The sequence below is a fragment of the Salvelinus sp. IW2-2015 genome, linkage group LG13 (genome assembly GCF_002910315.2).
Source record: "Salvelinus sp. IW2-2015 linkage group LG13, ASM291031v2, whole genome shotgun sequence".
Lineage (NCBI taxonomy): Eukaryota > Metazoa > Chordata > Actinopteri > Salmoniformes > Salmonidae > Salvelinus > Salvelinus sp. IW2-2015.
Genome location: NC_036853.1, coordinates 46,483,360 through 46,509,730, shown reverse-complemented (window position 1 = coordinate 46,509,730; position 26,371 = coordinate 46,483,360). Strand labels below are relative to the sequence as shown.

Here is a 26,371-nt window from a genome sequence, read left to right as displayed (position 1 = left end):
CAGAGGAAGCCATGTCGTTTGATGAACCTGTATTGTTTTTGAATGTGTTCCCAAGCATACCTACACACATTTTCTTATGACTACCAACGCTATTAGGCAAATAAAATAGACCAGAAAAGAAATGTCATATTATAAAACGTCATATTATATTGTACATAAAGGAGTGTGTATTTGTACTCATCGTGTATGATGCCTGGTATTCCCCTTTAGGCCAGTATGGGATCCCCAGACCCTGGTACTTCCCCTTCACCAAGTCCTACTGGTGTGGAGAGAAACAAGTGAAGAATATGCAAGAAAGAAAGGAAGGAAACGCAGAAGGTAAATTTTAACAAGAAAATCTGCTTACACCTCTTTTTCTTTAATGGATTTAACACTTTTTTGGGGGGGGTGATTTTGATTTGAGATATTTCAGATGCTAATTTTGTCTTGTTTCGTCCTCAGCTGTGTGCATCGAAGAGGAGCCGTCTCACATCGAGCCTGGTGTTTACATCAAGAACCTAGTGAAGGTATATAGCCATGGCAACAAGCTGGCTGTAGACGGGTTGACCCTGGGTTTCTACGAGGGGCAGATCACCTCCTTCCTGGGGCACAACGGAGCCGGCAAGACCACCACCATGTAAGGCCTAGGATCAAAGAGCTTAATCTTGAGGGGCGTTTCTTTAAAACCTGCATCCAATCCCCTCGATCCCTTACATAACTAGACCAATCATATGCTTTAATGTGCCACGGTTCACAGAGCTGTGGCAGGACGGCTTATGGGGTTTATACACCTTTTATCAATCTAGACATTTTAAACAGCTGAAATGAATTTGTGTGTAAGGGCAATCTTTTGTTTGGATCGTTATTAACGTCGGGACAGATACAATTAAAACATTTTGACACGTTGAAAATACAACAGTCCGATGCAATATGTGTACATAGGAAATGTTTGAAACTAAACTGTGTTGAGTTAAATTGTGTTAATTGACAGGTAGGGTTGTGTGTTCTGATAGGTCCATCCTGACGGGTCTGTTCCCGCCCACCTCTGGCACCGCCTACATCCTGGGCAAGGACATCCGCTCGGAGCTCAGCGCCATCCGACAGAACCTGGGCGTCTGCCCTCAGCACAACGTTCTCTTCAGCATGTAAGTAATCGCTACTGTACTATGACTGTTATACATACTCACAGGGGTTGACAGTTTTAGTACTTTACTAGTTCAAGTAAAACAAAATGACTAGTAGTTCTAACTCAAGTTTTCAAGTTGATTCGCATAATACGATTGTAGCTGTTTGTTTATGACTGGCCGTATCTGTTTTTTTCTTCCCTCGTACCTTCCTCCTTTTCCTCCTCTTCCTCCTCCTCCTCCTCTGTCCCAGGCTGACGGTGGAGGAGCACATCTGGTTCTATGCCCGTCTGAAGGGTCTGTCTGAGGAGAAGGTGAAGGCTGAGATGGAGCAGATCGTCAACGACATCGGCCTGCCTCACAAACGCCAGTGTCGTAGCAAACACGCTGTCCGGTAAGGGGTTCTCCTTCCTGTCGATATAACAACTATATCAGCTGTTGTTAAAAATAGTAGTATTGCTGAGAATAATTGAAGCTGATCGACCCTGTTTGTTTTGGTCTCAGGGGCATGCAGAGGAAACTGTCAGTGGCGTTGGCGTTCGTTGGAGGGTCAAAGGTCGTGATCCTGGATGAACCCACTGCTGGAGTCGACCCCTACGCACGCCGGGGCATTTGGGACCTGCTTCTGAAGTATCGTGCAGGTAACGAACTGTACATAGAATTTTTACTATTTCTCCTGTGTTGGAGGAGTGAGACTGTCATTATGCAAACAATTGCTCTGAAACAAATGTGTATGGAAGCAGGCAAATGATTATGTAAATAGGCTAACGGCTAGCTTTGTATCCAATCTAATGTCCTCTTCTTGGTTCTTAACACCCTCCCCTGGTTCTCCCCCCCCCCTCAATCGCCTCCCCCCTCCCCCCCTCACTCTCCCCCCCCCTCTCTCTCTCGCTCCCCCTCAGGCCGCACCATCATCCTCTCAACTCACCACATGGACGAGGCGGACATCTTGGGCGACCGCATCGCCATCATCTCCCACGGCAAGCTGTGCTGCGTGGGCTCCTCCCTGTTCCTGAAGACCCAGCTGGGGACAGGCTACTACCTGACCCTGGTGAAGAGAGACTTCGACCTGACCCTCAGCTCCTGTAGGAACTCCTCCAGCAGCAGCTCTGTCTCCTACAGCAAGAAGGTGGGCCTCCCTCAGCCGCAACCTCAGGCCCTCACAGTCCTAAAGGTAGATTGAAATYCATCCGGGATGAAGGGACGAAAATCCCCCAGATCCCGACACCTCCCGACACATATAAACTACGGTACTCACTTTTAAAGGTAGATTTAAAGACATCACAGTTATGAGAATTGGCAGAAATTGAATTCTTCTCACAGCTAGACTGCTCTGATCTTTAATTCACATAATAACCAAGTTAATCGCCCTGTGCCAGACAAATATAAATGCACCTTATGCTAAAGAGAATTTTACCTCAGTTAGACTAACCAGTGTCGTTTTTCTCTCTGCAGGGGGACAGTGTTTCTGAGAGCAGCTCTGATGCTGGACTGGGTAGTGAACCTGAGAGTGAAGCCACCACTATTGGTAAGTCAGAAAAATGCCTTACGGGCACACCTTGATCCCTGTAGAAGGGTCGTTTTATTGTACCGTTTTCAATTTGATCAGAAAGGAACAATAAAGGATCATTTAAACCGTTTGGTACTCATCCTTTTTTGGATAACAATAACATGATGACTATGATGCTGACGATAATGACGCTGACGATAATGACGCTGACGATAATGACGCTGACGATAATCCTTTTGATCCTTATCCTCCTCGCAGACGTAACCATGATCTCCAATGTGATCTTCAAGCACGTCCCCGCTGCCAGGCTGGTTGAGGACCTGGGCCATGAACTCACCTACGTTRTGCCRTACAAGGCGGCCAAAGGCGGAGCCTTCGTGGAACTCTTCCACGAGATCGACGACCGCCTGTCTGACCTCGGCATCTCCAGCTACGGCATCTCAGACACCACCCTGGAAGAGGTACGGCAAATAAACCAAGCTGTTGGATTTGACAATTTTTTTCAGATATTTACATGCTATATTCTTATAAATGAGGTATTGTGGCAGTTGATTATTTGATGCATGTATGTTGACTTTGGTTCCTTTATAAAAAAACATATTTACAATACATTTTTGTAGATTTTCCTGAAAGTAGCAGAGGACAGTGGAGTGGACGCTGCTGAACTTCCCAAATCTGGTGAGACATTATCATACTACCCCATTGAAACCCCWTTATAGKAAATACTTCATTTATTAGTGTTCCGTTACTCATTATTACTCCGTGACTCAACCTTCTCTATGTCGCCTTTCATTCAGATGGCACCATCCCGGCTCGTAGGCACCGCAGACACGCWTTCGGAGACCACCAGAGCTGTCTGAAACCCTTCACCGAGGACGACGCTTTCGACTTCAACGACTCAGAAGGTGACCCAGGTACCATTTATTAGACATGAACCATCACTTCACTCCTCTCACGTTCCATTGGAATGAAGCGCTCTTCGTTTCGCCGTTAATTCACTAAAAGGATCTCATCTKATTTTAAAGCATCATATCTGTGCATTTTGCCCTTGAACATGGTCGTCACTAGTTACCACAGCCTTGTAACACTACCTATTTCTACTATTTCTACAATTTATCTTCTTAAAATTTGATTTTAAACCTAACCCTAACCTTAATCATACAAACAAACCTTATGCCTAACCCTAACCTTAAATTAAACATTTTATTCATTTTTGCGATATTTTGACATTGTGGCTGTGGTAACTAGTGGAAACCCTCGAACACTTGAGGCTCATTCACTTTCTCCTCTTCCTGCCCCAGAATCTCGTGAGACGGACTGGCTGGGAGGCTCGGATGGTAAAGGCTCGTACCAGGTCAAAGGCTGGCGTCTGATTAGACAGCAGTTTGTGGCGTTGATATGGAAACGCTTCCTGTATGCCCGGCGCTCCAGGAAAGGCTTCTTCGCTCAGGTAAACTGGACTCATCAGGGCATTACAAATAAAATCAAAGTTGATCAAAGTTGTTAAGTGTTACATTTTAATTCATCATCATTACATGATCTAGCAATGGTGCAGCAGGTACATTTACCTCTCTGCATCTATTGTACTGCGCAAGTTTATACCATATTTRTYCTGGCATTGTGGGTAATTGCCGTGTTTACCTTGGAACCTCTTCATTTGGTAGCGAAGTAGATCTTCAACTTCAAATATCAGTTCCTGTTGTAAACGGAGCCTTGTCCTGTGTTGGTTTCAGATCGTGCTTCCTGCTGTGTTTGTGTGCATCGCCCTCGTCTTCAGTCTCATCGTCCCTCCGTTTGGAAAGTACCCCAGTCTAGAGCTGGAGCCTGGCATGTACGAAGAACAGTTCACCTTCATCAGGTACGACCAACGCTAACTTTATGGAGCGATATTAGTGCCAACAGAATGTTTATTTGTTTTCATATATCTTTGAATATGTAGATACTTCTCGCATTCACTCAGTTATTTGAACCGAGGTTAGAAAGCCTGGAAATCAAAGTTCAAAACCAAAGTATAGTGTTTCTTACATAGAGAAATTATGTTATATAAACGTATACAATGAAGGTCACCCATTGGGTTGTAAGAAGTAGTGCCGTGTCTGTTTCCTTGACGATGGTACAATATTATCTCATCGCAGCAACGACGCCCCTGAGGATGCAGACACTAACAAGCTGTTGGGTGCCCTGACAAACTATGATGGCTTTGGTTCACGCTGTAACTCACCGTAAGTCTGACCCCACCCCCCCTACTGACCAAATACAATGAGGCTAAACTACAGTATCGATATTCACTGGTTGTAAAAGAGTTGATAGTTAAATACTTGTCGCTTTGAAGAGTGATTATAACTCTTTCTCTCTCTCTCTCTCTCTCTCGCTCTCGCTCGCTCTCTCTCTCTCGCTCTCTCTCTCTCTCTCTCTCTCTACCTCTCTCTACCTCTCTCAACAGTCATGCTCCTTGCAACACGTTGGATGATGAGTGGGCCGCTCCTGAGGTACCGGAGAGTGTGAGGGACATCTTTATGAATGGCAACTGGAGTATGGAAAACCCCTCTCCTCTGTGTGAGTGCAGCTGTGAAGGACGCAAGAAGATGCTACCTGAATGCCCAGCGGGAGCTGGTGGTCTGCCTCCTCCACAGGTATACACACATGAGAAAACGCACACGCGCACACGCACACGCAAAAACACACACACACAGAGAAATGCAGATCATGTAGTATCCACAAAAGTTTAATCTCGTTCTTTCTCTTCAGGTGAAAATCAGTGACAAAGGTACCCTGCAAAATCTGACTGGCAGAAATATCTCAGATTACCTGGTCAAAACCTATGCTCAGATTATCGGGAAAAGGTATAATTGATTGTATTATTTTATTACAAATGTAGATGTTCATTTTAATGCGCCATTTGATTTCAATGAAAAAGGAGGTGGAACATTATGTTAATACTGTACARGGTGTCTTTTCACAGTTTGAAGAACAAAATCTCGGTCAATGAATTCAGGTAAACTGGCAGGCGTCAATCTCTCAATGCTAAATACACTGTAGGTCTTTAGAACGCGCCATAGGCATCAGTAGTGGTCTGAGAACGTTCTGTACCACATTATTCAATAATATGCAWWTMTTTMTTTTTTTTTTATGCAGATATGGTGGATTCTCATTGGGCGCTAGGAACACTCAGCTCCTCCCACCAGGTGATGATATTGATCAGGCCATCTCTGAGATCAGACGACGCTTCCACCTGGAAAGAGTAAGCCTTACCATTACATACTTAATATCCCCTATACTTACCCTGGAACAATGCCAATGTACTGTACAGTATTATCAACATAGAAATAGAATGGCTAGAATGGACGTTCAAGTCCAGGTTCTGTTTTGTGTGTAACGGCGGCCATATTGAGTGTACTCATGAGTGTTTCACTCAAATTATTAGGGTCTGAGGGGCTTTGTCCCTTCTAACAATTAAATTTCTATGATTACCAATACTTGCTATTTGTTTAAATGTTGGCATTTAATGTTGTTAGGGTTAGCTTGCGTACTAAACTGGGTTTTGCGGTCTTTCTCTGTTTAGGGGACTGCTGCTGACCGTTTCCTTGCCAGCTTATCCAGTTTTATCCAGGGACTGGACACTAAGAACAACGTCAAGGTTAGTTTAGTGCTTTGGTGCAAATTTTCCACACTTGTATAAATGTAGGGTTCAACTGCAGGTCTTTTGTTGCACAATTTCAATTGCACAGTGATTTCATTTAATCACATGTTGAACTTCGTGCCGCTTGTACTGTGGGAACATTGTTTCAGACCCAACACAGTAGATTTCTATGCTTACACAGCTTTTAAAATTGCTACGACTGCACTTTGACCTTAATGAGCAGGTTAAGACCGACGGAAATGCCATGACCAGGAAATGAGACTTGAGGAAACGCTCACACTGTTTTTCAGGGAACTTGAACGATGTTGATTATATCCAGACCAAAGACCTTTTGTTCCAGAACCTAAAGTCACTCATCATCACTTCSTTTATTCTACCAAGAAGCGGAAGATGAGGCCTTTGTGTGTGTGTGCTTAGTCAGTTTTCGCATTTATCGCTTCCGCCATTTTAAGACCTCACAAAACCACTTCTTCCTTCCTCTGTTTTAATAGCTCCTCCCTCCTAACCTCTGTCCTGTAACCTCTGACCCCATCCAGATCTGGTTCAACAACAAGGGGTGGCACAGCATCGGGTCTTTCCTGAACGTGATGAACAACGGAATCCTGCGCGCCAGCCTGCCCGCCGGCCAGGACTCCAGCAAGTATGGCATCCGTGCCTTCAACCACCCACTCAACCTCACCAAGGAGCAACTGTCCCAGGTCGCACTGTAAGTACCTAGCCGACAACTCAAATTCTTCCATGAAATAAATTTCTCATCTATCAATAACATGGATTGGAAGAAATATACAGTATGACAATGCACCTCCTTATAGTAATTGAAAGGTCGCTAGTTCGAATCGCAATAGCCGACAAGGTGAAAAATCTGTTGATGGGCCCTTGAGCAAGGCACTTAATCCTAATTGCTCAATGGGGGGGTGAATCAGAGAGAGTTGGGATACGCAAAAAACACATTTCAAATCACACATGCATATAATACACACTGTGTGTGTGAAATAGAACAAGTGTAAGTACCAACCTAATTACTATTTATTTTTTTATAAAAAAGCATGGCAACACTTTACTTCAAGCATCCAGGCATAATGCTTTATAACTTGTTCTATGTATGACTCAGAAGCTTCTTTCCCTCTGCGTGCTCCCTCCAGGATGACCACCTCTGTGGACGTGCTGGTGTCCATCTGCGTGATCTTCGCCATGTCTTTCGTCCCGGCCAGCTTCGTAGTCTTCCTCATCCAGGAGAGAGTCAACAAGGCCAAACACATGCAGTTCATCAGTGGGGTGCAGCCCTTCCTCTATTGGGTGTCCAACTTCATCTGGGACATGGTAAGGCTTCTCGTCTCATCCTGCACTCTTTGGGGGAAAAAAGGTTCTATCTAAAACCTTTAAGGGTTCTATTAAGAACCATTAAGGGTTCTATCTAGAKCCTTTAAGGATTATTTGGCTGTCCCCAWAGGAAAACCATTTAAAGAACCTTTTTTGGTTCCATGTAGAACCTTTTTTTGGGTTCCATGTAGAACCTTTTCCACAGAGGGTTCTACATGGAACCCAAAATGTTTCTACCTAGAACAGTGGAGGCTGCTGAGAGGAGGACGGCTCATAATAATGGCTGGAATGGAGTCAATGGAATGGTATCAGAATACATCAAAGGCGTTGTTTCAATGTGGTTGATGCCATTCCATTGACTCCCTTCCAGACATTATTATGAGCCTTCCTCCTCTCAGCAGCCCCCACTGGCCTAGAACCTAAAAGGGTTCTACCTGGAACCAAAAAGGTTTCTCCTATGGCGACAGCCAAAGAACTTTAAGTTCTACGAGTGTAGAGAGGTCAGTGTGGATATACAGTATACCATATACAGTATATTAGCCTTACAGTGACTAGTGAACGTACACCTTTTTAGATGTCATTTGAAGGCAGCATAATGTGAAGACTGTACACGCGATGTGACTTTCAATAACTGTATATTAGACTTTTATAAAAAATACAAATGACTTGAGACACCATGGAAATGTCACAAACACATCTTCTCCGTTGTTTGAAGTCAACTCATTGGAAAAACTCTGTATCTGGACTGTACGCAGCATGTTCCTTTACCCTGAAATGGTATGTGACTGTATGAGAAAGTCCTGAATGTCCTGGCCTCTTCCTGTATGTTCCAGTGTAACTACATCGTCCCTGCTACTCTGGTCATTATCATCTTCATCTGCTTCCAACAAGACGCCTACGTCTCCTCCACCAACCTGCCTGTACTGGCCCTGCTGCTGCTGCTCTATGGGTGAGGGACACATACATACACACACAGAGGCACACAGACGCAGAAATACACACCACACATGAACACACGCAGAAACACACACGGGCAGAAGAACACACACGCAGAAAACACGTGCAGGCACACAGACACTGCCTTCGACACACACGATATGTCGCACACAAACTACGTCACTCACACACCATATGTCCTAGCGATGCAAGGCTGCGTCTATATACGATTGGGAGTTACAACGTACCTGTTCTAACTTCCTGTTGATGTCTGTTCCTAGGTGGTCCATCACGCCCCTGATGTACCCGGCGTCCTTCTTCTTTAAGATCCCCAGCACGGCCTACGTGGTGCTCACCTCCGTCAACATCCTCATCGGCATCAACGGCAGCGTCTCCACCTTCGTCCTCGAGCTCTTCGGCAGCAACGTGCGTACAACAAGTCTTCATAGGGCTTCGTTAGACTTCATAGGGACTTAATAGGGCTTCATATGGCTTCGTTAGACTTCATAGTGACTTATAGGGCTTAATGAGACTTCATAGAACTTGTGAAAGTCATTAGGTGGACCCATACTGCAGAAATGAAAGATCCCTGTGGAAATGCTTTTTATCCATGTGACATGCTGTTACAATTCAGCACTTATTTTATTACAACATTTAAAGTGATTTGAATTAAATTGGGAGTTTAGAAATTAATGTGACAGTTTGACTGATTGTGTGTTGTTCTACTATGTGACAACAGGAGATCGGCGGGATCAACGACATCCTGAAGAACGTGTTCCTGATCTTCCCTCACTTCTGTCTGGGCCGAGGCCTCATCGACATGGTGAAGAACCAGGCCATGGCCGACGCTCTGGAGAGGTTTGGTAAGTAGGCTCAGGTCATAGGTCATAGGTCGTTATTACTTTGGGACAAAAAAGTAATGTCAATGAATCAAGTTTGTGATTTAATGMTTTTTTWWATTATTATTGTACATTTGTCAATGCTGTGCTTCTGTTTCTTGACAATCATCTGTTCCTTCCATTGGTTCAAGGTGAGAACCGGTTCCGTTCCCCTCTGGCGTGGGACATGGTGGGCAAGAACCTGTTCGCCATGGCTGTGCAGGGTGTGGTCTTCTTCACTATCACCGTGCTCATCCAATACCGCTTCTGTATCAAGGCCAGGTAGGCGTGGCCTCACATTTCATTGGACAGATTAATCTGACTCTTTTGTTGTCCTTTATCCACTTTCTATTTAAAAAATAATACAAATCTAAATTGTCAAGTCAGTAAAACATTTTGTATTCATAACGATCTGCTGTAAATATTCTCCTTGATCTCTAATTGGTTGTCTCAGATCTATGAGCACCGACCAGAAACCTATTGGTGAAGAGGATGAAGACGTGGCCAGAGAGAGGCAAAGGATTCTGGGAGGAGGGGGACAGTCTGACATTCTGGAACTCAAGCAGCTGACCAAGGTGTACAATAGAAAACAGAAACCAGCAGTGGATCGTCTTTGTGTGGGAATTCCTCCAGGAGAGGTGAGCTGGCTCTGCTACCACTGTACAGCATAGATAGGGACGGGAGTTTTTCCTGGCCACATGACCTCACCTGCTCATTAGCCTCCATTAGATTAGTTTTCCTGGTCACATGACCATTAGACTTCACGAGACTAGTTTTCCTGGTCACATGACCTCACCTGATCATTGGTCTACAATAGATTAGCTTTACTGGTCAGGTCAGATGGTCAGGAAAAGTAGCTGGCCCTGCCCATAGATTCTCCCCTTTCCATATCCTGTTGGTAGTTCAGTCCAGTGAAACTCTTCTCTCCTCTCTCTCTCCAGTGTTTTGGTCTGCTTGGAGTCAACGGAGCAGGAAAGACGAGCACCTTCAAGATGCTGACTGGAGACTCAATAGTCACGAGTGGAGAAGCTTACCTGGCGGGAAAGAGGTGAGAAGGATAGTAAAGATAATTAAACAAGCTGAACAAATTGTTATTGCGGGACTTATACAGTATACAGGTACCGTATTTTACAGTATATCTTAATGGTTAAATGCATGATTGGTTATAGCCTCTAAGACCTTGTTCACACTGAAGCTTCCATGACCCTTGTACATTGCAATAGTCTCGAAATAGCCTTACAACGTCTTGAAATACGTACTGTGAACAGAGTCTTAAATAGCTTGGAGGTGTGTGCTGTTGTGACTGACAGTGTGCGTTCTCTGTGTGGTCTGTCAGTGTGTTGACGGAGATAAACGAGGTGCACCAGAACATGGGCTACTGCCCTCAGTTTGATGCTATCAACGACCTGCTGACTGGCAGGGAGCACCTTGAGTTCTACGCCATCCTGAGGGGGGTTCCCGAGAAGGAAGTGTGTGAAGTGAGTGTGTGTCCGTGTGTTATCCTCCTGACAAAAAAATAACATTCTTACAATCGTGACATTTTGTGCTCTGTCAAAGGACAGGTAACTATGTCATGCTCTTTATTTGGAGACCTTATCTCTGCCTTTTTGTTGGTCCATTTTAAGGCCAGGTAATTGTTTTAAGGACAATTTGTTGTTTTAAGGACGGGTTGTTGTTTTAAGGACGGGTTGTTTCGTTTTACTMCCTGAATTGACTGAAGTAAGATGGGATTGACCCCAGCCCTGGTGGGCTATAGTATGTGATCTTGTTATCTTGTTTGTCTAATCATGTCTTTGGCACCTCTCTCTCTCTCTCTGGTCCAGGTTGCTGAGTGGGGCATCCGTAAACTAGGCCTGATCAAGTATGTGGACAAGGCAGCAGGGAGCTACAGTGGAGGGAACATGAGGAAACTCTCCACGGCCATGGCACTGATCGGTGGTCCCCCGGTGGTCTTCCTGGTGAGTAGTCCTACTTTCTGAGCCTTTTAACTAACTAATCATTTGTTCATATACCCAAACGCTGTTATAATGTTTTTTCAGACATGGTACGTTACATGATAGCAATGTTTGTGAACTGGACCAACCTTTTTAAATTCAAGTTCAATACCTATTACAGTATCTAGGGCCCAGAGTTTTTCCTGATCACATGGTCAGTTGGAAAAACTCCCAACCCAACCTATAACCTAGAAACCAATCTCTCCATTGAGGATGTCAACAATAGACCAGGCGCTAGAGGATGTTGTTTCCTACACCAACTTGTTCCTGGGCCTAGTCTGACCAGGCTGTGGTGGTGTTCTTCTTTGTGACTGACAGGACGAGCCCACCACTGGTATGGACCCAAAGGCCAGACGGGCTCTGTGGAACTGCATTCTCAGTATCGTCAAGGAGGGGCGATCGGTGGTTCTCACCTCGCACAGTATGGAGGAGTGTGAGGCCCTGTGTACGCGGATGGCCATCATGGTCAATGGGAGGTTCCGCTGCCTGGGCAGCGTACAGCACTTAAAGAACAGGTAAGAACAGAGAGAGTGAGAGATGGGATGTTCAGTAGTGATTCACTACATTGGTGAAGAAGCACGGTGGCCATTTTGGATCAACATTGAGCTAACGCTAATCATCCCTATGCGTTTCCTCATTCAGATTTGGGGATGGCTACACCATCATCCTCCGGGTGGCAGGACCAGACCCGGACCTGAGGCCGGTGATGGAATTTATTGAGAAGGAGCTTCCAGGCAGCACTCTGAAGGAGAAGCACAGGAACATGCTGCAGTATCAGCTGTCCTCCTCCAAAACCTCCCTGGCACGCATCTTCAGCATCCTGGCCAAGAACAAGGAGTGGCTGCACATTGAGGACTACTCTGTTTCCCAGACAACACTAGATCAAGTAAGCACTGAGGCTGGTTGAATGTTGTCGTCGGCCATTTTGATTATCATAGCAATTATCCCTTTATTATTATAATTTTTTATTGAAATAAAGTTGTTTTTCTAGGGGGTCTTGCATAGGTTTAGATGAAATTAGTGTTTCATCGCCAATACAAAATAGAACAATAAAAAGAAAAACATTTAAATCAAAATACAAATTAAACAACCGTTGCTTGCATAGCACACTGATTCATCTGGTTTGTGTGTGTTCTCTTGTCTTCAGGTGTTTGTCAATTTCGCCAAGGACCAAAGTGACGAGGACCACTTAAAAGACATTTCCGTGCACAAGAGAGACGCGGTGGCAGTGGACATTACTCAGCTCAAGTCTTTCCTCACAGACGAGAAGGCCAGGGAGAGCTGTGTGTGAATCCAAGGCTGCACCTGAAGTGGAACTCTATTCCCTACATAGTGCGCTACCTTCGACCAAAGCCCTGGTCAAAAAAGTGCGCTATGTAGGGTATAGGGTGCCATTTTGGACGCACCCTGTGTCTGTTCCTATCCCTCTCCCAGATTAACTGCTGAGGCCCCTGTAGATGGGTCATTCTGGAGAGGAGGGTTTTCTACTTTATTGTAGCGTTCTTTTAATTATTTCTCAGTGGACTGCCCAGGGTTAGCGTTCTTTGTAGGGCGACACGAGAACGAGTGGCAGAAGTTCAACACTGAAACTCAATGCAAATCAATGCAAATCAATGCAAATCAATAAAGATGATACAATCCCATGAAGTGTTCTCCGAGGAACAGCCTTGTGCCCCTCGCTAGCTAGATTGAAAAGACTGAAAGACTTGAATACACTTCAAAGTTGTACCCCAGGCAGAGCATGAAGAGTACACAGTTTCTGTGTGCTCACTCGACCAGGATCAGCGACACGCTCGACAATGTAAAAAGAAGGAAGTTCCAATCAACTGCCAACCGACAGTCATTTTGATTCAAAGTCTATTTTCTCTCCCTCGCTTTGTTACCATGAGAAGTACTTTTTTTTATGAACTGGAAGAACAAGAACCAATCCCAAATAAAATACATTTTGAATACAGCATATTGATCAATTTAGTTTTGCATCTGAAAAAATGGAACTTAATGGTGTTTGTTTAAAAAGATTAATGTTTTGTCGTTGTTGTCATGACGCCCAGCACAGTGCCTGCAATCGTGGTGGAGATAATGTTAACACTCCAAAAGAGAGGCCATGGAATGTTCTGGAATGACAAAGCAAAAAGATCGAAGCTTCTTTAGAACCCTGAAGGGATGTCAGAGACCTTATTGTCAGATTACTGCTTTAAATGTACTGTACTATGGCAGTGAGGCGTCAATTTCTGTACTTCTGTATGTGAATGTGCAGTCTGATAATGACAAAGGTTGTTTATTAGCTAACAATCATCCGTCTGACATTTGTGACAGGTTTTCTGAAGTGTGAGGATGGAACTAAATTTCATGCTTTCTAATAGCGTAGATAGGACCTGTACGGTATGTGTGCCAAAGCATAAACCCTCTAAGACAGGCATAATGGACTAAAGAGATGGGCTGTTGTTGTTGGACAACCTACTGGGTTTTCCCCCCCGCAGGCTTCAAGATTCTGTGTTAAAAAGCTGTATTACTAACATGACCACGGGAGAAATGTGACTGCGTATTCATTTTTTTCTTCGTCTTCATTTATATATGTATTGTGAAGTCACAGGTTAACAGTGACAGGAGAACAGACGTTGATGAGATATATCTTCAATATAGAATATATATATCTGAATATGTGTCGTTCAGTAAACACTGTCACCAGTGCCAAAACGTTGAGTCAACATTGTGATGAGGTTGAGTCGTGGGCGGGCGGCTTAATTGTACACTTTTACTTGTCTTTTTCCTTGAACAGCTGACTTCCTGTAGTTCAGACACCATCTTTGGGGTTTTTCGCCGAGCACGTGGCTACACATGGAGGCTGGGTCTCACGTGTTGCTCACAAACGATCCAATCATCATTGTACTTTCTGTTGCAATTGCCACGGTCCTTCTTGTGCATTATTATTCCTGACCATAACCCCAAATGTACACCTCCCTCTTTTGTAACTCCCGGTGTTGTATTTACTGACACACAACATGTCTGCCATAGTTACACCAGCAGTCTGCCATATTAACATACAAACGTAGGGCCAAACAAACACGATAAAAGGCAACAGTCGAACACCAGTCGAATTGAGAGGGACCAGACCAATAAAGTGCCACTGTTTTGGTTACGTTACGATGAATACTACGTTCATGCGGACAGAATAGCTGATGACACAAAGATGTGATGTGGACGACTCCTAGCACTTTATAGAAGTTTTCTATGTAATCTAATCTACACAGTACAGGATTTACACTGGAATAGCCCCAGATTTCAGAAGACACACCTGAAACTACAATGCATTTTGTTTGTTCCATGACAAAAAAGAAGGAAAAAAAACAATTTGGAGGAGAAAGTGTCCAACAGTACCATGGTAGTTATTTTCTTGTGTTTGAATATTATATGTTTACATTTGAAGTATTAAAAATGTTGTTTGTGTCTGTTATTTGTTGTGTACAGTACTTATTTACATGAATAAAAATGGATAKATTTTGAAGATAGTAGTTTGTCTGTTTTCTTTAAATCTTAACACTTATCTTGTCTTCATCATGATCAATTCTAGATATCTTTAAGGTAGAAAGGATTTGGAAAACAGTTTAAAATACATCACTTATATTTTGCCCTTATTTCGACAATAATTCAAGTCAAACAACTTCATGTTAACAACAGGCGGCACCATTTCTGCTGTTTACAACTTTTCCCTTCTACCAAAGATGATAGATATACTGACAAGATACATGTCTCACCCTAACGGAACAACAGCAGGCTGTCTAGCTGCGACAGAGGATGTAAAACCATAACACATACATTGTTTCGGCAGCAGACTGATTGATAATGTCAAAATATGCACAAGTCAAACAAACCAGTTATAATATGCTGTATCTAATGACCAACTCGTGATAGTTTTTGTATCTCAAGTTTACCTTTCCGTTAGTCAGCACCTCTAAATATTTTTGGGTGTGCGTCTATTCATGCTTTTCATTAGATGACTATCGGCTGCTGTATTACCCTGCTTTACATATTCTCCTATCAATCACACGTCATAGATTGCATCAGGTAGGTAGGTAATAGAAGAGAGGAAGAGGAAGAGAGAGGGCGAACTCGAAATCTGTCTCCCTCCAGCAGGTGTTTTTTTCGTTGTGTTTCGCTCACCAAGCGAGGTGTTTTTGTATGGAAGTCAATGAGTATCAAATGCGGTCAACAAAAAAMGTATAGCTTATTTGCTACGTGGGGTTTATTTGATCAAATAGAAGTTTCATAATGCCAAAGTTGTTACGATTCTACTGATATATGTAGGACAAGTGACATCCCGGCAACTTTGAGGAAAAACACTTCGTATGGGCGTTGTCTAGAGATGGCTATGCATATTCATGAAATTAGGCTAGTATCATAGAGTCTCTATATTGAATACAGGCGGTTGACGTCAACGACCCTCGTCGAATATTTTAAAAGGATTACAATAATGAGATGTATCCACCAATCCAAAGACAGGATAAGCGGCAGCTTGTGGATCGAGTTACAGAACACAGAGGGTGTTCTTAAATGCTTGCCTCTAACGCTAACCAGGTAGAGTTAGGCATGCCTCTATTTTTACTGAAGACCTACCACTATCCTTGAGAAAAGCCAGTGTGTCCGCTGATMACTCAACATTATACACGTCAGTTCCCACAGCAAGTGAAACCACTGCAACGTTTAACAAAAAAAACTGTCCGTTTTAGAAGGGTTGACTGGTAATAAGCTAGTGCTAAATATATATATTTTTAAACTAAAAGCATTGTATCTGGGCAAATTGAGGAGATTAAACTGCTTGGTGTAACCCCTGTCTCTTATACACATCTAGATGTGTATAAGAGACAGGTCTCTGATTGAGAACCATTCAGGCAACCATAGACACAGCTAGACACCTACACTAAACACAAACCCATCTACTCTACTTAACCCCCTAAACCATACAACCACCCTAGACAAAACAAAAACACATACATTCCCCATGTCACACCCTGACCTAACTAAAATAATAAAGGAAACAAAGAATACTAAGGCCAGGGCGTGACACTGTAGTCACTTTTTGGAGTCCTTAACTGGAGACTTGAAATAAAATAAACTCAATAAAACATGTATTCCAATAATTCTATTTCTAATAAATGTATGTATTCAATAGCCCAACTGGAGAATAAAGTAAAATGTATTCAATAAAACAATTATTTGAATAATTCAAATGTAAAACAATTTTTTTATTTAGTAACTTCTCCCTGTTCTATTCCTATGACTGAACACCAGACATTAGGCTTTTGCTTTCAGTCACATGAAATACAGTGACAGGTTGGGTGCACCAAACCTGCTCACCAAACCAGTATTTCTACATATTTAAGATAAGCCAAGTGGGTGGGGACTGAGACTGACCATACCTACATACTACACCATCGTGATGGTAGGTCGTATATTTGTTCCTGACTGATTTGTATACTCATTGCAGAAACAAGGAAGTGATCATTCATGTAACAGGTACTGAATAGGTTTTGAATGTAAAGAAGCATGGAAGTGATCGTGTGATCATGTGATCATGATCACTACCTGTGGGTAGTGAATGTACAGAATACAGCAAACAAGTGTGTATCAACTGATGTTTTTGTATAAGTAACCAAACCAACAGTTGCTGTAGATCGGGATTAAGACCTTTCACACAGTTTCAAACATATTAAACCATAATCATCTCAAATATCTCTGCCAAAAATGCAAGAAGAAACAATGTATAAAATATGTATTAACTATATACATATTTATGAAACTTATATACGCATTTAAATCAAGTAGTTGTCCCGTACAGAATTACACACAGGCAACTCAWTACAAATMATSTACAAAATAAGTTATTCGTCCCACMCACTCTSCCTTTTGTACTGCCATCAAACATGTTGACCAAACATTTTGATCCACTCTGATATTRACAAGGTCTTGTTGTGCCATCTTATTCGTCCAAGTGCTGTCCATTTGTTTCCACAATAAATGCCCGCGTTCAGAGCATTCTCAGTATTGTATTCCATGGTTCTGCCGTGCTTTCACTGCCCGCCACCTTGTGATAAGTGATGTGCAAAATAACTCCTCACATTTATCCACTTTCACTAAGGTTTCCCCACATCTACTGTGATTTTCGTGAACAGAGGATCCTTTTCCACTTTGATGACTTCGTACTTGAGAGAGCTGATCCCATCGGTATTCATCGTCAGTCTCGTGCGTTGTATTCTGTCAAACCTGCGATGCAAAGGAAACYACTATCAGTATACCATCCTCATATGAAGATATTCGGGATGCACTGATATGTCAATTCTGGGGCCATACAATAGCCAATATTTTCTTGGCTGTGATGGCAGAGTATCAATGCTGATACTATCATGAGGAAATAAAAACGTAATCAAATGGCTACCCGGACTATTTGCATTGTGAGCCCCCCCGCAACCCCTGTTTTTACGCTGCTGCTACTCTCTGTTTATCATATATGCATAGTCACTATAACTATACACTCATGTACATACTACCTCAATTGGGCCGACCAACCAGTGCTCCCGCACATTGGCTAACCGGGCTATCTGCATTGTGTCCCACCCACCACCCTCCAACCCCTCTTTTACGCTACTGCTACTCTCTGTTCATCATATATGCATAGTCACTTTAACCATATCTACATGTACATACTACCTCAATCAGCCTGACTAACCGGTGTCTGTATGTAGCCTCGCTACTTTTATAGCCTCGCTACTGTATATAGCCTGTCTTTTTTTACTGTTGTTTTTATTTCTTTACCTACCTATTGTTCACCTAATTCCTTTTTTGCACTATTGGTTAGAGCCTGTAAGTAAGCATTTCACTGTAAGGTCTACACCTGTTGTATTCGGCGCGCGTGACAAATAAACTTTGATTTGATTTGATTTGATTTGTGGGGAACCTGGTGAATGTGGTTGTTCTAAAGCTCTACCTCTGAGGATTTGGGTCGTTCAGTTTGTCTCTTTCGTGACGGATCATCCGGCATTTTCCGACCTCGCTATCTGGACGAGAGATGGACATTCCTCTGGAGCTCACCCTGTGGAAATCAGTTTATTATTATAATGGACTTTGCAGACAAGTTGGAAATASTGTGGAATTCAGGGTTGGGGTCAATTCTAATTCAATTCAGGAAGTGATTTGAGTTAAAAATTCAAAAGGGRTGGGGTCAATTCTAATTCAATTCAGGAAGTGATCCGAGTAAAAAATGTCACAACTTTTTAAGTAAATAGCTTCTCCTTTTCAGTTGATTGAAAAATCATTGAAAAAATAATTGCCATTTCAGTTTACTTCCTGAATTGACCGACCCTAACACCCTGGTGGATATATTGTGTTTTGCATGAACATTATACAATACATCGCTAACATTAGAAAGTGATGATGCCCCATTGCCAAGTCTGACTTTAATATAGGTTCATCTGTAATGCTTTAAAAATCTGRTTGAATTGGAATGCACTGTCTTGCCTGTTGAAAATGTCATCATCTTCACCACCCCAGCCCCAGTAGCTGTTGGGAAAGCCATTGATTTTCAGGAACTGCTCCTTACTTAACGCTGAGACACCGCCAAAGAACTGGTTATAGGGCAACCTATGGATGAGACAAAGACAAAATAGTTCTCATCTGGCCCATACCAAGAGCCAAGTAATGAAAAGGGTAGGCTAAGCATYAATAGATATACTTGTTTACTACTCTTCTAGCTATGTACTCATGGTATGAACTGAGGAACTGAGAGTCCCAATGAATCGAAATAATGATGATGCATTAGAAAGAAGTTGTCGGTTGAGTTTTGTGCCGTACTTGAAGCCAAACTTGTCCATGGAGACAGACAGGTGTCTGGGCTGGCTGAAGCATTTGTAGGTGTTGCGGTCATRCATGGGGATGAGGTCCACGTCACTGAACACAAAGCAGTCGTAGTCATACTCTTTCAGGGCCTCAGCATAGCCAATGTTCATCAGCTTGGCCCTGTTGAARGTGTTGTCTCCATCCTAATGAAYAAGTTACAGTCATTTTCAAAACATGGGTATGCTAAATTATTTGACAAATATTCACATATAATTGAATAAAGTTTGTCCATAGAAAATGTTCATCAAAAAGTGTACTTTTTTTTTTTTAAGTTCCGGTATATGCACATTTTTGTCATTTAGCATGAGGAAAGTAAACAATATTTTCATAACCATCATGCAGTACACTAAATAGAAAAACCAAGGGACTTCCCTTTAAGAAATGTGTCAGAATATAAGCAGCGGTGTGTTAGAGAACCATAGAGTTCTTAGTTACCTCAGAAGAAGAAAGCAGAAAGAGAAGAAAGCCACCGAGCATTGGAAGAACCCAACCATACTTTAGCTGAGATGTGATTGGTTGCAGACATGCAGTGCTAGGAGAGTGGAAAGCAGAGTTATTAGTATGTCAGAGTGAGAAACAGAGCGAGGGGGAAAGAGAAAGACAGTGAGAAAAAGAGAGATCGAGGGAAAGAGAAAGACAGTGAGAAACAGAGAGGGAGGGAAAGAGAAAGACAGTGAGAAACAGAGAGGGAGGGATAGAGAAAGACAGTGAGAAACAGAGAGAGAGGGAAAGAGAAAGAAGACAGAGAGAAAGAGAGAGAGAGAGAGAGAGACATACAGAGAGAGAGAAGGGATGGGGAGAGAGAGAAAGAGAGAGAGGGGGACAGGGGGAGACAGAGAGAGAGAGGGAGAGAGAGAGAGAGAGAGAGAGAGAGAGAGAGAGAAAAAGTTATGTTATTTTGGTTTCAGGTGCTGCCTATGTTGTCACAACAACAGGAAGCACCTGTAGAAGGACACACTTCTTTCCTCTACACTGTCAATGTTATCTTCATAGGAGTAGGCTACTGTTCACTATCAATGCGTGGTAGTCATCAGCTGACAGTTAGGTCCTAAGTGGTGATTCTGTCATCCAAATACACCACAAAAATGAAATAATATTGAATTTGATTGTTTATTTATTTTAATCTAAAGTTAAAATTCTTCAACAGGTTGGACAAAACAAGCATTGTGATTGGTTGAGATGGGGTCTAAGCCATATTAAATAACCCGTTTAGCACGGGTAAGCCTATAACGCAAAAATTGGAATCTTGTTTTCTGTTCCATCAGAGAAATTATTGCGCATCCACTGTCCCATCAGCCCAGCCAAGCAATCCGTTAACTTGATTTCCACTATAAAAAGCATCTTGACATTATCTCCCGGGCTTCCAAAATTGTTACTGGATATYTGTGCAAMAAAAGTTCAACATTCACTTTTTGCTACTATTTCTGTCAAGTCTACACATACAATGTGATGCATACGTTGGATAAATTAACCAAAACGCAAGGACACTGTTGGTCTGATCGAGGCATTACTTTTGGTTTGCAACAACAGGGGTTTGTACTATACATACGTTGCTATCTGTCTCTCCGACATTTGCAACATTGTTTCAATATTGCAATTCTATCACAGCCGCAGTGGCGGTTCTAGACCATTTCAACTGGGGGGGGGCCAAGCTGGGGCCAGTTGTACTGTTAGAGGGGCCAGTTACATTAGACGTTATTGTTGTCATATCGTTTTCTTCACTGCATTGCAGGCATTAGCAGGCAAAATACCATGTTCATAATCATCATCGTTGCCACTGTCTGATAACAGATGTAAAAAAAGAACGATAGCAAAAATGAGTTATGTAAAAATGATTTCATACTCCACATTTAGGGGGTCCAAAATTGTTGTCACAGGGGCACTGGCCCCCCCTGGCCCTCCCCCAGAACCGCTAGTGCAAAGCCGTGCTAAAAAAGCACACCCTCTCATGTACAATTGCTTTAATCATTTGCCTTTCTTTGATCATCGTAATTAGAGATACCTGCTATATCCTGAAAACTACTGTACCTGACCATTTTCATAAGAATCATGCTTTAAAGGGGAAATCTGTAGTTACTACATCCAATTTTGGACTTATAAATMAATGATAGATACGCATTGARTCTTGAAGAATATAGCTTCTAAATGACTTTGAGCTTTGTTCAACTTTCATACCCCATCAGAACCCAAAATATAAGCTGGTTATACTCCAATGTTTGTAAACAATGTTTGTAAACATTGTAAATGCATAGCCTGAAAATATGCTTAAAACTATAATGTTGATATCTTGGATGGTCAGTCTTTGCATCAATATCTCCATCTATGATTTTAAGAGTCGTTACATTTCTCCAGGCCCTTTTATTGTTTCAACTGTGGATTGCTRCTTTAAWTMMWKRTTTTTTRRTRRTRRMMTTWWAAACCTATGGAAGAAAAAATAAGGAATCCTCTGTCTCTTTATCATTACAGGTTAGGAAAGGCAGAGTTCATTGAGGTGATGGATGTGGTGGAAAGGAGGAAAGGTGTGGAGGAAAGAGGGGAGAATAAAAAAGAGAGAAGCTAGCAGCGGTATGCAGTCAAACAGCTTCAGCTGGTGAGAATGGATCCCTCATGCAAAATATTTCCTTGTGAGCCATTGACCCTTTTCTCTTCTAGTGTTGTAGGATGGGCTCTCATTCTGCCATATCTGGTTTCTAATCTGTTTACAAGAAAATAAACTGTTCACAAAGAGAGCAAGACGCACCTGTGTCTCAAACCCTTTAACAATCACTAAATCTGTTGACTTAAACTAACAAACGGTTTGCCCATTGGAGAAACCATCAAACAGGAATACATGGACCTGCTTTACCACACAATCAGGAAATAGACGCTGTCTGTCAACCATGTTTATTTCCTCTTATCCTACCTACAGTAAGACATGTTGTCCTTTAAAACAATACACGGTGCTTTAGAATAAACTCATACTTGATGACATCCCATCAGGCATCACGGTTATTTGATAGAGACACTCCATGTTGCAAACCGTTTGTTTATAAGAAGGTTTCCATTTGTTCATCATGGTGGCTTGGCTGTGTCCTCTGATTATTTGTGAGAAACACAGCAGGACAGCTGGTGGTCCACAGATAGTGAGGATAAACTTCAACTAACAGCTGAACCATGTCTGTGTTTAAAGTACAGGCCTGGGCTTGTGTGGAACTGGGGCGCTGGGGAGCTGGGGGGCTGGGCGGCTGGGGAGCTGGGGGGCTGGGGAGCTGGGGAGATGGACTGGGGCTAGGGCTAAGCTGGGGCTGAGGTTCGGGCTGGGCCTGGGGCAATAACAGCCACCACGGTCCACCCTCTAACAACTGTTCTCGGAGAAACAGCTGAAAGTGCAAGCTTTGTCTGTCTCMATGTCTGTCTATCTCCTGTTTCAGTGTCTCTCTCAGTGTCTCTCTCAGAGCTCTCTTAGCTCTCTTAGTTTCTRACAAACGTCGCATTTCGTACAAATCTATCATTTCGTAGTTCCGTACATTTACGTACATCTCGCTTTTCTGTAGGAAGCGAGGGTGAAGGACGGCAGGAGAGGACACAAGGAATGGAGGATAGGCTACTGAGATTCAGCCTCGGTTTAAAGACCCTGATTTGTAACTTTCAGGCGGGATATTGCGACACACGTTAACATTCTTCCTGTAATCTACAACGAGGGGGTGGGAGGTTACTTGTGCGGAAACCTTCAGGCATGAATAAACAAATGTCGGACAACTGAGCGGTTTTCTTTATTCAGACAGACTCTGAAAGGCTAGTTCAGTGAATAGATGAAKCCAYTCGTATACACAGAGATTAGATTGGTTTCTCTGGCTTCACCTGATTGATGACGTAGACACCATAGTCCAGCTGTTGGCGCTGAAGGATGGGATGGAGGTAGTAGAGCCAGAACTTGAGGTGCTCGTCACGATGACGGAAGGGGATGATTAGAGCAACCTTCTGGAGGGCGACACAGTCATGTGGTTTGTAGCGACCTCCTTCCTGCAGACCTGGGTTCTCCTTCCTCACTGTGTCCAAGCTGACAGGCGTAGAGAACTCAARCCTGAGAGGCCCAACTGCAGGTCGGGAGAAACAGATATGTTGGGTCACAAACTCTCACACACCTCTTCCTGTTCCTCTACCACATTCACTTCCTTTTCACTTTCTGCCTTCACGCCTCCATCTCTCCCTGCGCTATCTCTCTCTCTCTTTGTTCAAAGTTTGCAGCCTTTGACCTCATGTAAAAAAATAAATAACACACACACGCATTCGCACACACACACGCACACATGCACACACGCGCACGCATGCACAGACACACCCATACCCACAGGAAATGATGCTGACTTAACGGATATCTTATGCTTGTCTCTTTGCAACAGGCAGTTCAGGGGTTAAGAGGAAATATGTGTTATCTCGTCCCCCCCCAAAAAATATGGTCTACGCTGCTGAAAGTATTTTCCCCGAGCCATGATTGAGCTGAACACAGAACATATAGTTATTTTCAGCAGCAGGGAGCAAACTTCACAATGCAGCTCGGCTTAACATGAAATAAATCGASAGATCTTTCCTCGTAACGACTTTCAGTTAAAGGCAGGAAGTGTAGGCCTAATATGAGATACACAACTACATAATATATGTATAACTACATAATACAATGTTTGATGCAACTGTGRCAGTATACAAAACATTAAAAACACCTGTTCTTTCTATGACATWGACTGACAAGGTGAATCCAGGTGAAAGCTATGATCCCTTATTGATGTCACTTGTTAAATCCACTTCAATCAGTGTAGATGAAGTGAAAGAGACAGGTTAATGAAGGATTTTTAAGCCTTGAGACAATTGAGACATGAATTGTGTATGTGTGCCATTCAGMAGGTGAATGGACAAGACAAAATATTTAACTGGCTTTGAATGGGGTACGCTAGTAGGTGCCAGGCTCAKCGGTTTGTGTCAAGAACTGCAACGCTGCTGGGTTTTTCATGCTCAACAGCTGATAATTATGTATATTTCAAGGATATGCAGCATGTTTATTTACCTGTTATTTTTGGCAAAACAGTTCAATTAAATATAAAAAGTTTGAATGTATTTCCATGGGAGGCCAAACTATCTGGATGTAGGTTTCATGTTAGATTAGAGTGGGGAAAATACAGTCAATATGTGCATGACAGAAGAATTTGAGAGAAAGAAAATCTGCTTAGAAATAGCCTAATACTGTGTTATAAAGACTCCTCTTACATGTTTATAACAGTTACATGTARAATGCAGTATAATGTWATGTTTCTGCTGTGCATGTTTGATTAAATACCAGCCCTTGTATTAAAATGAATTGATCAAATCATAGGCTACTTACCAAGATGTGGAGACGGATCAGGACATTTTTCTAACTTTTTCCACGAAGTTGTAGTAGTAGTAGTAGTAGTGTTAGTAGTTGTTGTAGTAGTTGTATTGGGTAAATGTATATCGTGAAGCTTCGGAGTTTGCAATGTTACTACGCTGTTATTATTAAGGTCGTGATGTCCAATATCTTCCGGTGGAAGTGTCACGGTAATAAAATCCGTTTCAATTCGCGTCTGTGTCTGTAGTTGTTGGTTTGGTGACAACCCATTCGAGTAACCCATGAAATAAAATAAAGCCACTAAGAGATTAATAACACCTAAAACTACAACCAAGGTGCAGCCTCTCCTCCGCAGCCTAAAGTTGAGAGATGAGTCGAGCATAATGCGGTTGTCATATGCCGAACCGAACCGAAACACATATCCGTTTACTCACCGACGGTATTAAAAAAGCTATTTACAAATACTCTATTTATTTTTTGAAAAAATCAGTATAGTTTAAAGATAAAAAACAAGATAAGATAATTTTTTTCTCTACTGTGTGGTGGTTGCATGCTGGCCGTGACCATCAATTGTCGTAGGCTCCCGAGAGTAAATGCACTCTGTACTACACTTTATGGCAGTAATATGACAGCTAGTGGACCTGTGGCTTCCTCTATAATAAAAGCCACGACGAGGAAATCCTAGCCTACTAGGGAACTGCACTAACAAACGATTCAGTAAAATGCCCAAAATATACTAATTACGTAGTCTTTATTAATTTGCAAGTCCCTAGGCTGAGATTTGTTTGAATTTAAATTCACTCTAGGAGAGGGACCAGATGCCTGTGAGATAGGTATATTTTTTTCTCCCGGAAAACGTTTTAGCCTAAAGGCCAGGGCTAGGCTACTTGTTTCTCTGACGCAAAAGGCCTACATTTTTAAATAATTGGATTTAATACAACTTTAAAATCAATACCAGCATAAGCGACGTATACACTCCTTTATTTCTTSTTCTAAGCATGTGTAATCCTTTATAATATTTTATGAGAAGGGTTTATATATCAAATTACATCTAATTATATTTCTCACGTGTGCTGAACACAACAGGTGTAGAGCTTACCGTGAAATGCTTACTTACAAGCCCTTAACCAACAATGCAGTTCAAGAAATAGAGTTAATAAAATATTTACGAAATAAGTTTTAAAAAATCGAATCAATCAAAAAGTAACACAATAAATGTACATAACAATAACGAGGCTATAAACAGGAGGTTCCAGTACTGAGTCACTGTGCTGGGGTACAGGTTAGTCGAGGTAATTTGTAAAGTGACTATGCATAGATAAACAGCGAGTAGCAGCAGTGTAACAACAAAGGGTCAATGTAAATAGTCCAGTTGGTCATTTGATTAGTTGTTCAGCAGTCTTATGGCTTTGAGGGTAGATTGTTAAGGAGCCTTTGTGTCCTAGACTTGGCGCTCTGGTACTGCTTGCCGTGCAGTACAGAGAGAACAGCTCTATGACTTGGGAGACTGGAGTTTTTGACAATTTTTTGGGCCTTCCTCTGAGCACCCAGCTATATAACATGGGAGAACAAGTATTTGATACACTGCCGATTTTGCACGGTTTTCCTACTTACAAAGATGTAGAGGTTGTATTTTTATCGATAGGTTAACATTAACTGTGAGAAACGGAATATAAACAAAAATCAGAAAATTACATTGTATGATTTTTAAGTATTTAATTTGCATTTTTTGCATGACATAAGTATTTGATCACCTACC

The 26,371-nt window shown here is 42.3% G+C and overlaps 2 protein-coding genes across 6 annotated transcripts in view; one reads left to right on the top strand and one right to left on the bottom strand.

The window, feature by feature from the left end:
• LOC111971606 (phospholipid-transporting ATPase ABCA1) overlaps positions 1-14,886 on the top strand; it is a 39,571-nt gene extending 24,685 nt beyond the window's left edge. For 2 of the 5 annotated variants that reach the window (XM_070446363.1, XM_070446362.1), the window contains exons 18-48: positions 211-318; positions 442-616; positions 993-1,124; positions 1,357-1,497; positions 1,608-1,744; positions 2,006-2,277; positions 2,559-2,631; positions 2,872-3,074; positions 3,234-3,291; positions 3,411-3,527; positions 3,915-4,063; positions 4,347-4,471; positions 4,749-4,835; positions 5,057-5,246; positions 5,362-5,456; positions 5,576-5,608; positions 5,749-5,854; positions 6,176-6,250; positions 6,790-6,959; positions 7,396-7,573; positions 8,407-8,522; positions 8,791-8,935; positions 9,249-9,372; positions 9,540-9,669; positions 9,842-10,025; positions 10,329-10,435; positions 10,724-10,865; positions 11,211-11,345; positions 11,700-11,896; positions 12,024-12,267; positions 12,529-14,886. In XM_070446363.1, coding sequence (XP_070302464.1) covers positions 211-318; positions 442-616; positions 993-1,124; positions 1,357-1,497; positions 1,608-1,744; positions 2,006-2,277; positions 2,559-2,631; positions 2,872-3,074; positions 3,234-3,291; positions 3,411-3,527; positions 3,915-4,063; positions 4,347-4,471; positions 4,749-4,835; positions 5,057-5,246; positions 5,362-5,456; positions 5,576-5,608; positions 5,749-5,854; positions 6,176-6,250; positions 6,790-6,959; positions 7,396-7,573; positions 8,407-8,522; positions 8,791-8,935; positions 9,249-9,372; positions 9,540-9,669; positions 9,842-10,025; positions 10,329-10,435; positions 10,724-10,865; positions 11,211-11,345; positions 11,700-11,896; positions 12,024-12,267; positions 12,529-12,672 — 4,292 coding nt within the window. In that variant the 3' untranslated portion in view covers positions 12,673-14,886. The remainder of the gene's footprint in view (positions 1-210; positions 319-441; positions 617-992; positions 1,125-1,356; positions 1,498-1,607; positions 1,745-2,005; positions 2,278-2,558; positions 2,632-2,871; positions 3,075-3,233; positions 3,292-3,410; positions 3,528-3,914; positions 4,064-4,346; positions 4,472-4,748; positions 4,836-5,056; positions 5,247-5,361; positions 5,457-5,575; positions 5,609-5,748; positions 5,855-6,175; positions 6,251-6,789; positions 6,960-7,395; positions 7,574-8,406; positions 8,523-8,790; positions 8,936-9,248; positions 9,373-9,539; positions 9,670-9,841; positions 10,026-10,328; positions 10,436-10,723; positions 10,866-11,210; positions 11,346-11,699; positions 11,897-12,023; positions 12,268-12,528) is intronic. The other 3 variants (XM_070446367.1, XM_070446365.1, XM_070446364.1) reach the window with 3 other exon arrangements.
• A 2,250-nt stretch (positions 14,887-17,136) lies between these two features.
• Positions 17,137-25,199, bottom strand: LOC111971603 (beta-1,4-galactosyltransferase 1). Its single transcript, XM_024147429.2, has 6 exons — positions 24,628-25,199; positions 23,112-23,347; positions 19,227-19,414; positions 18,894-19,016; positions 18,364-18,468; positions 17,137-17,642 (listed from the first exon to the last, which is right to left on the bottom strand). The coding sequence occupies exons 1-6, from the start codon at positions 24,992-24,994 to the stop codon at positions 17,513-17,515; spliced, it is 1,149 nt and encodes a 382-aa protein (XP_024003197.1). The 5' UTR covers positions 24,995-25,199; the 3' UTR covers positions 17,137-17,512.
• Between the last annotated feature and the right edge of the window lie 1,172 nt (positions 25,200-26,371).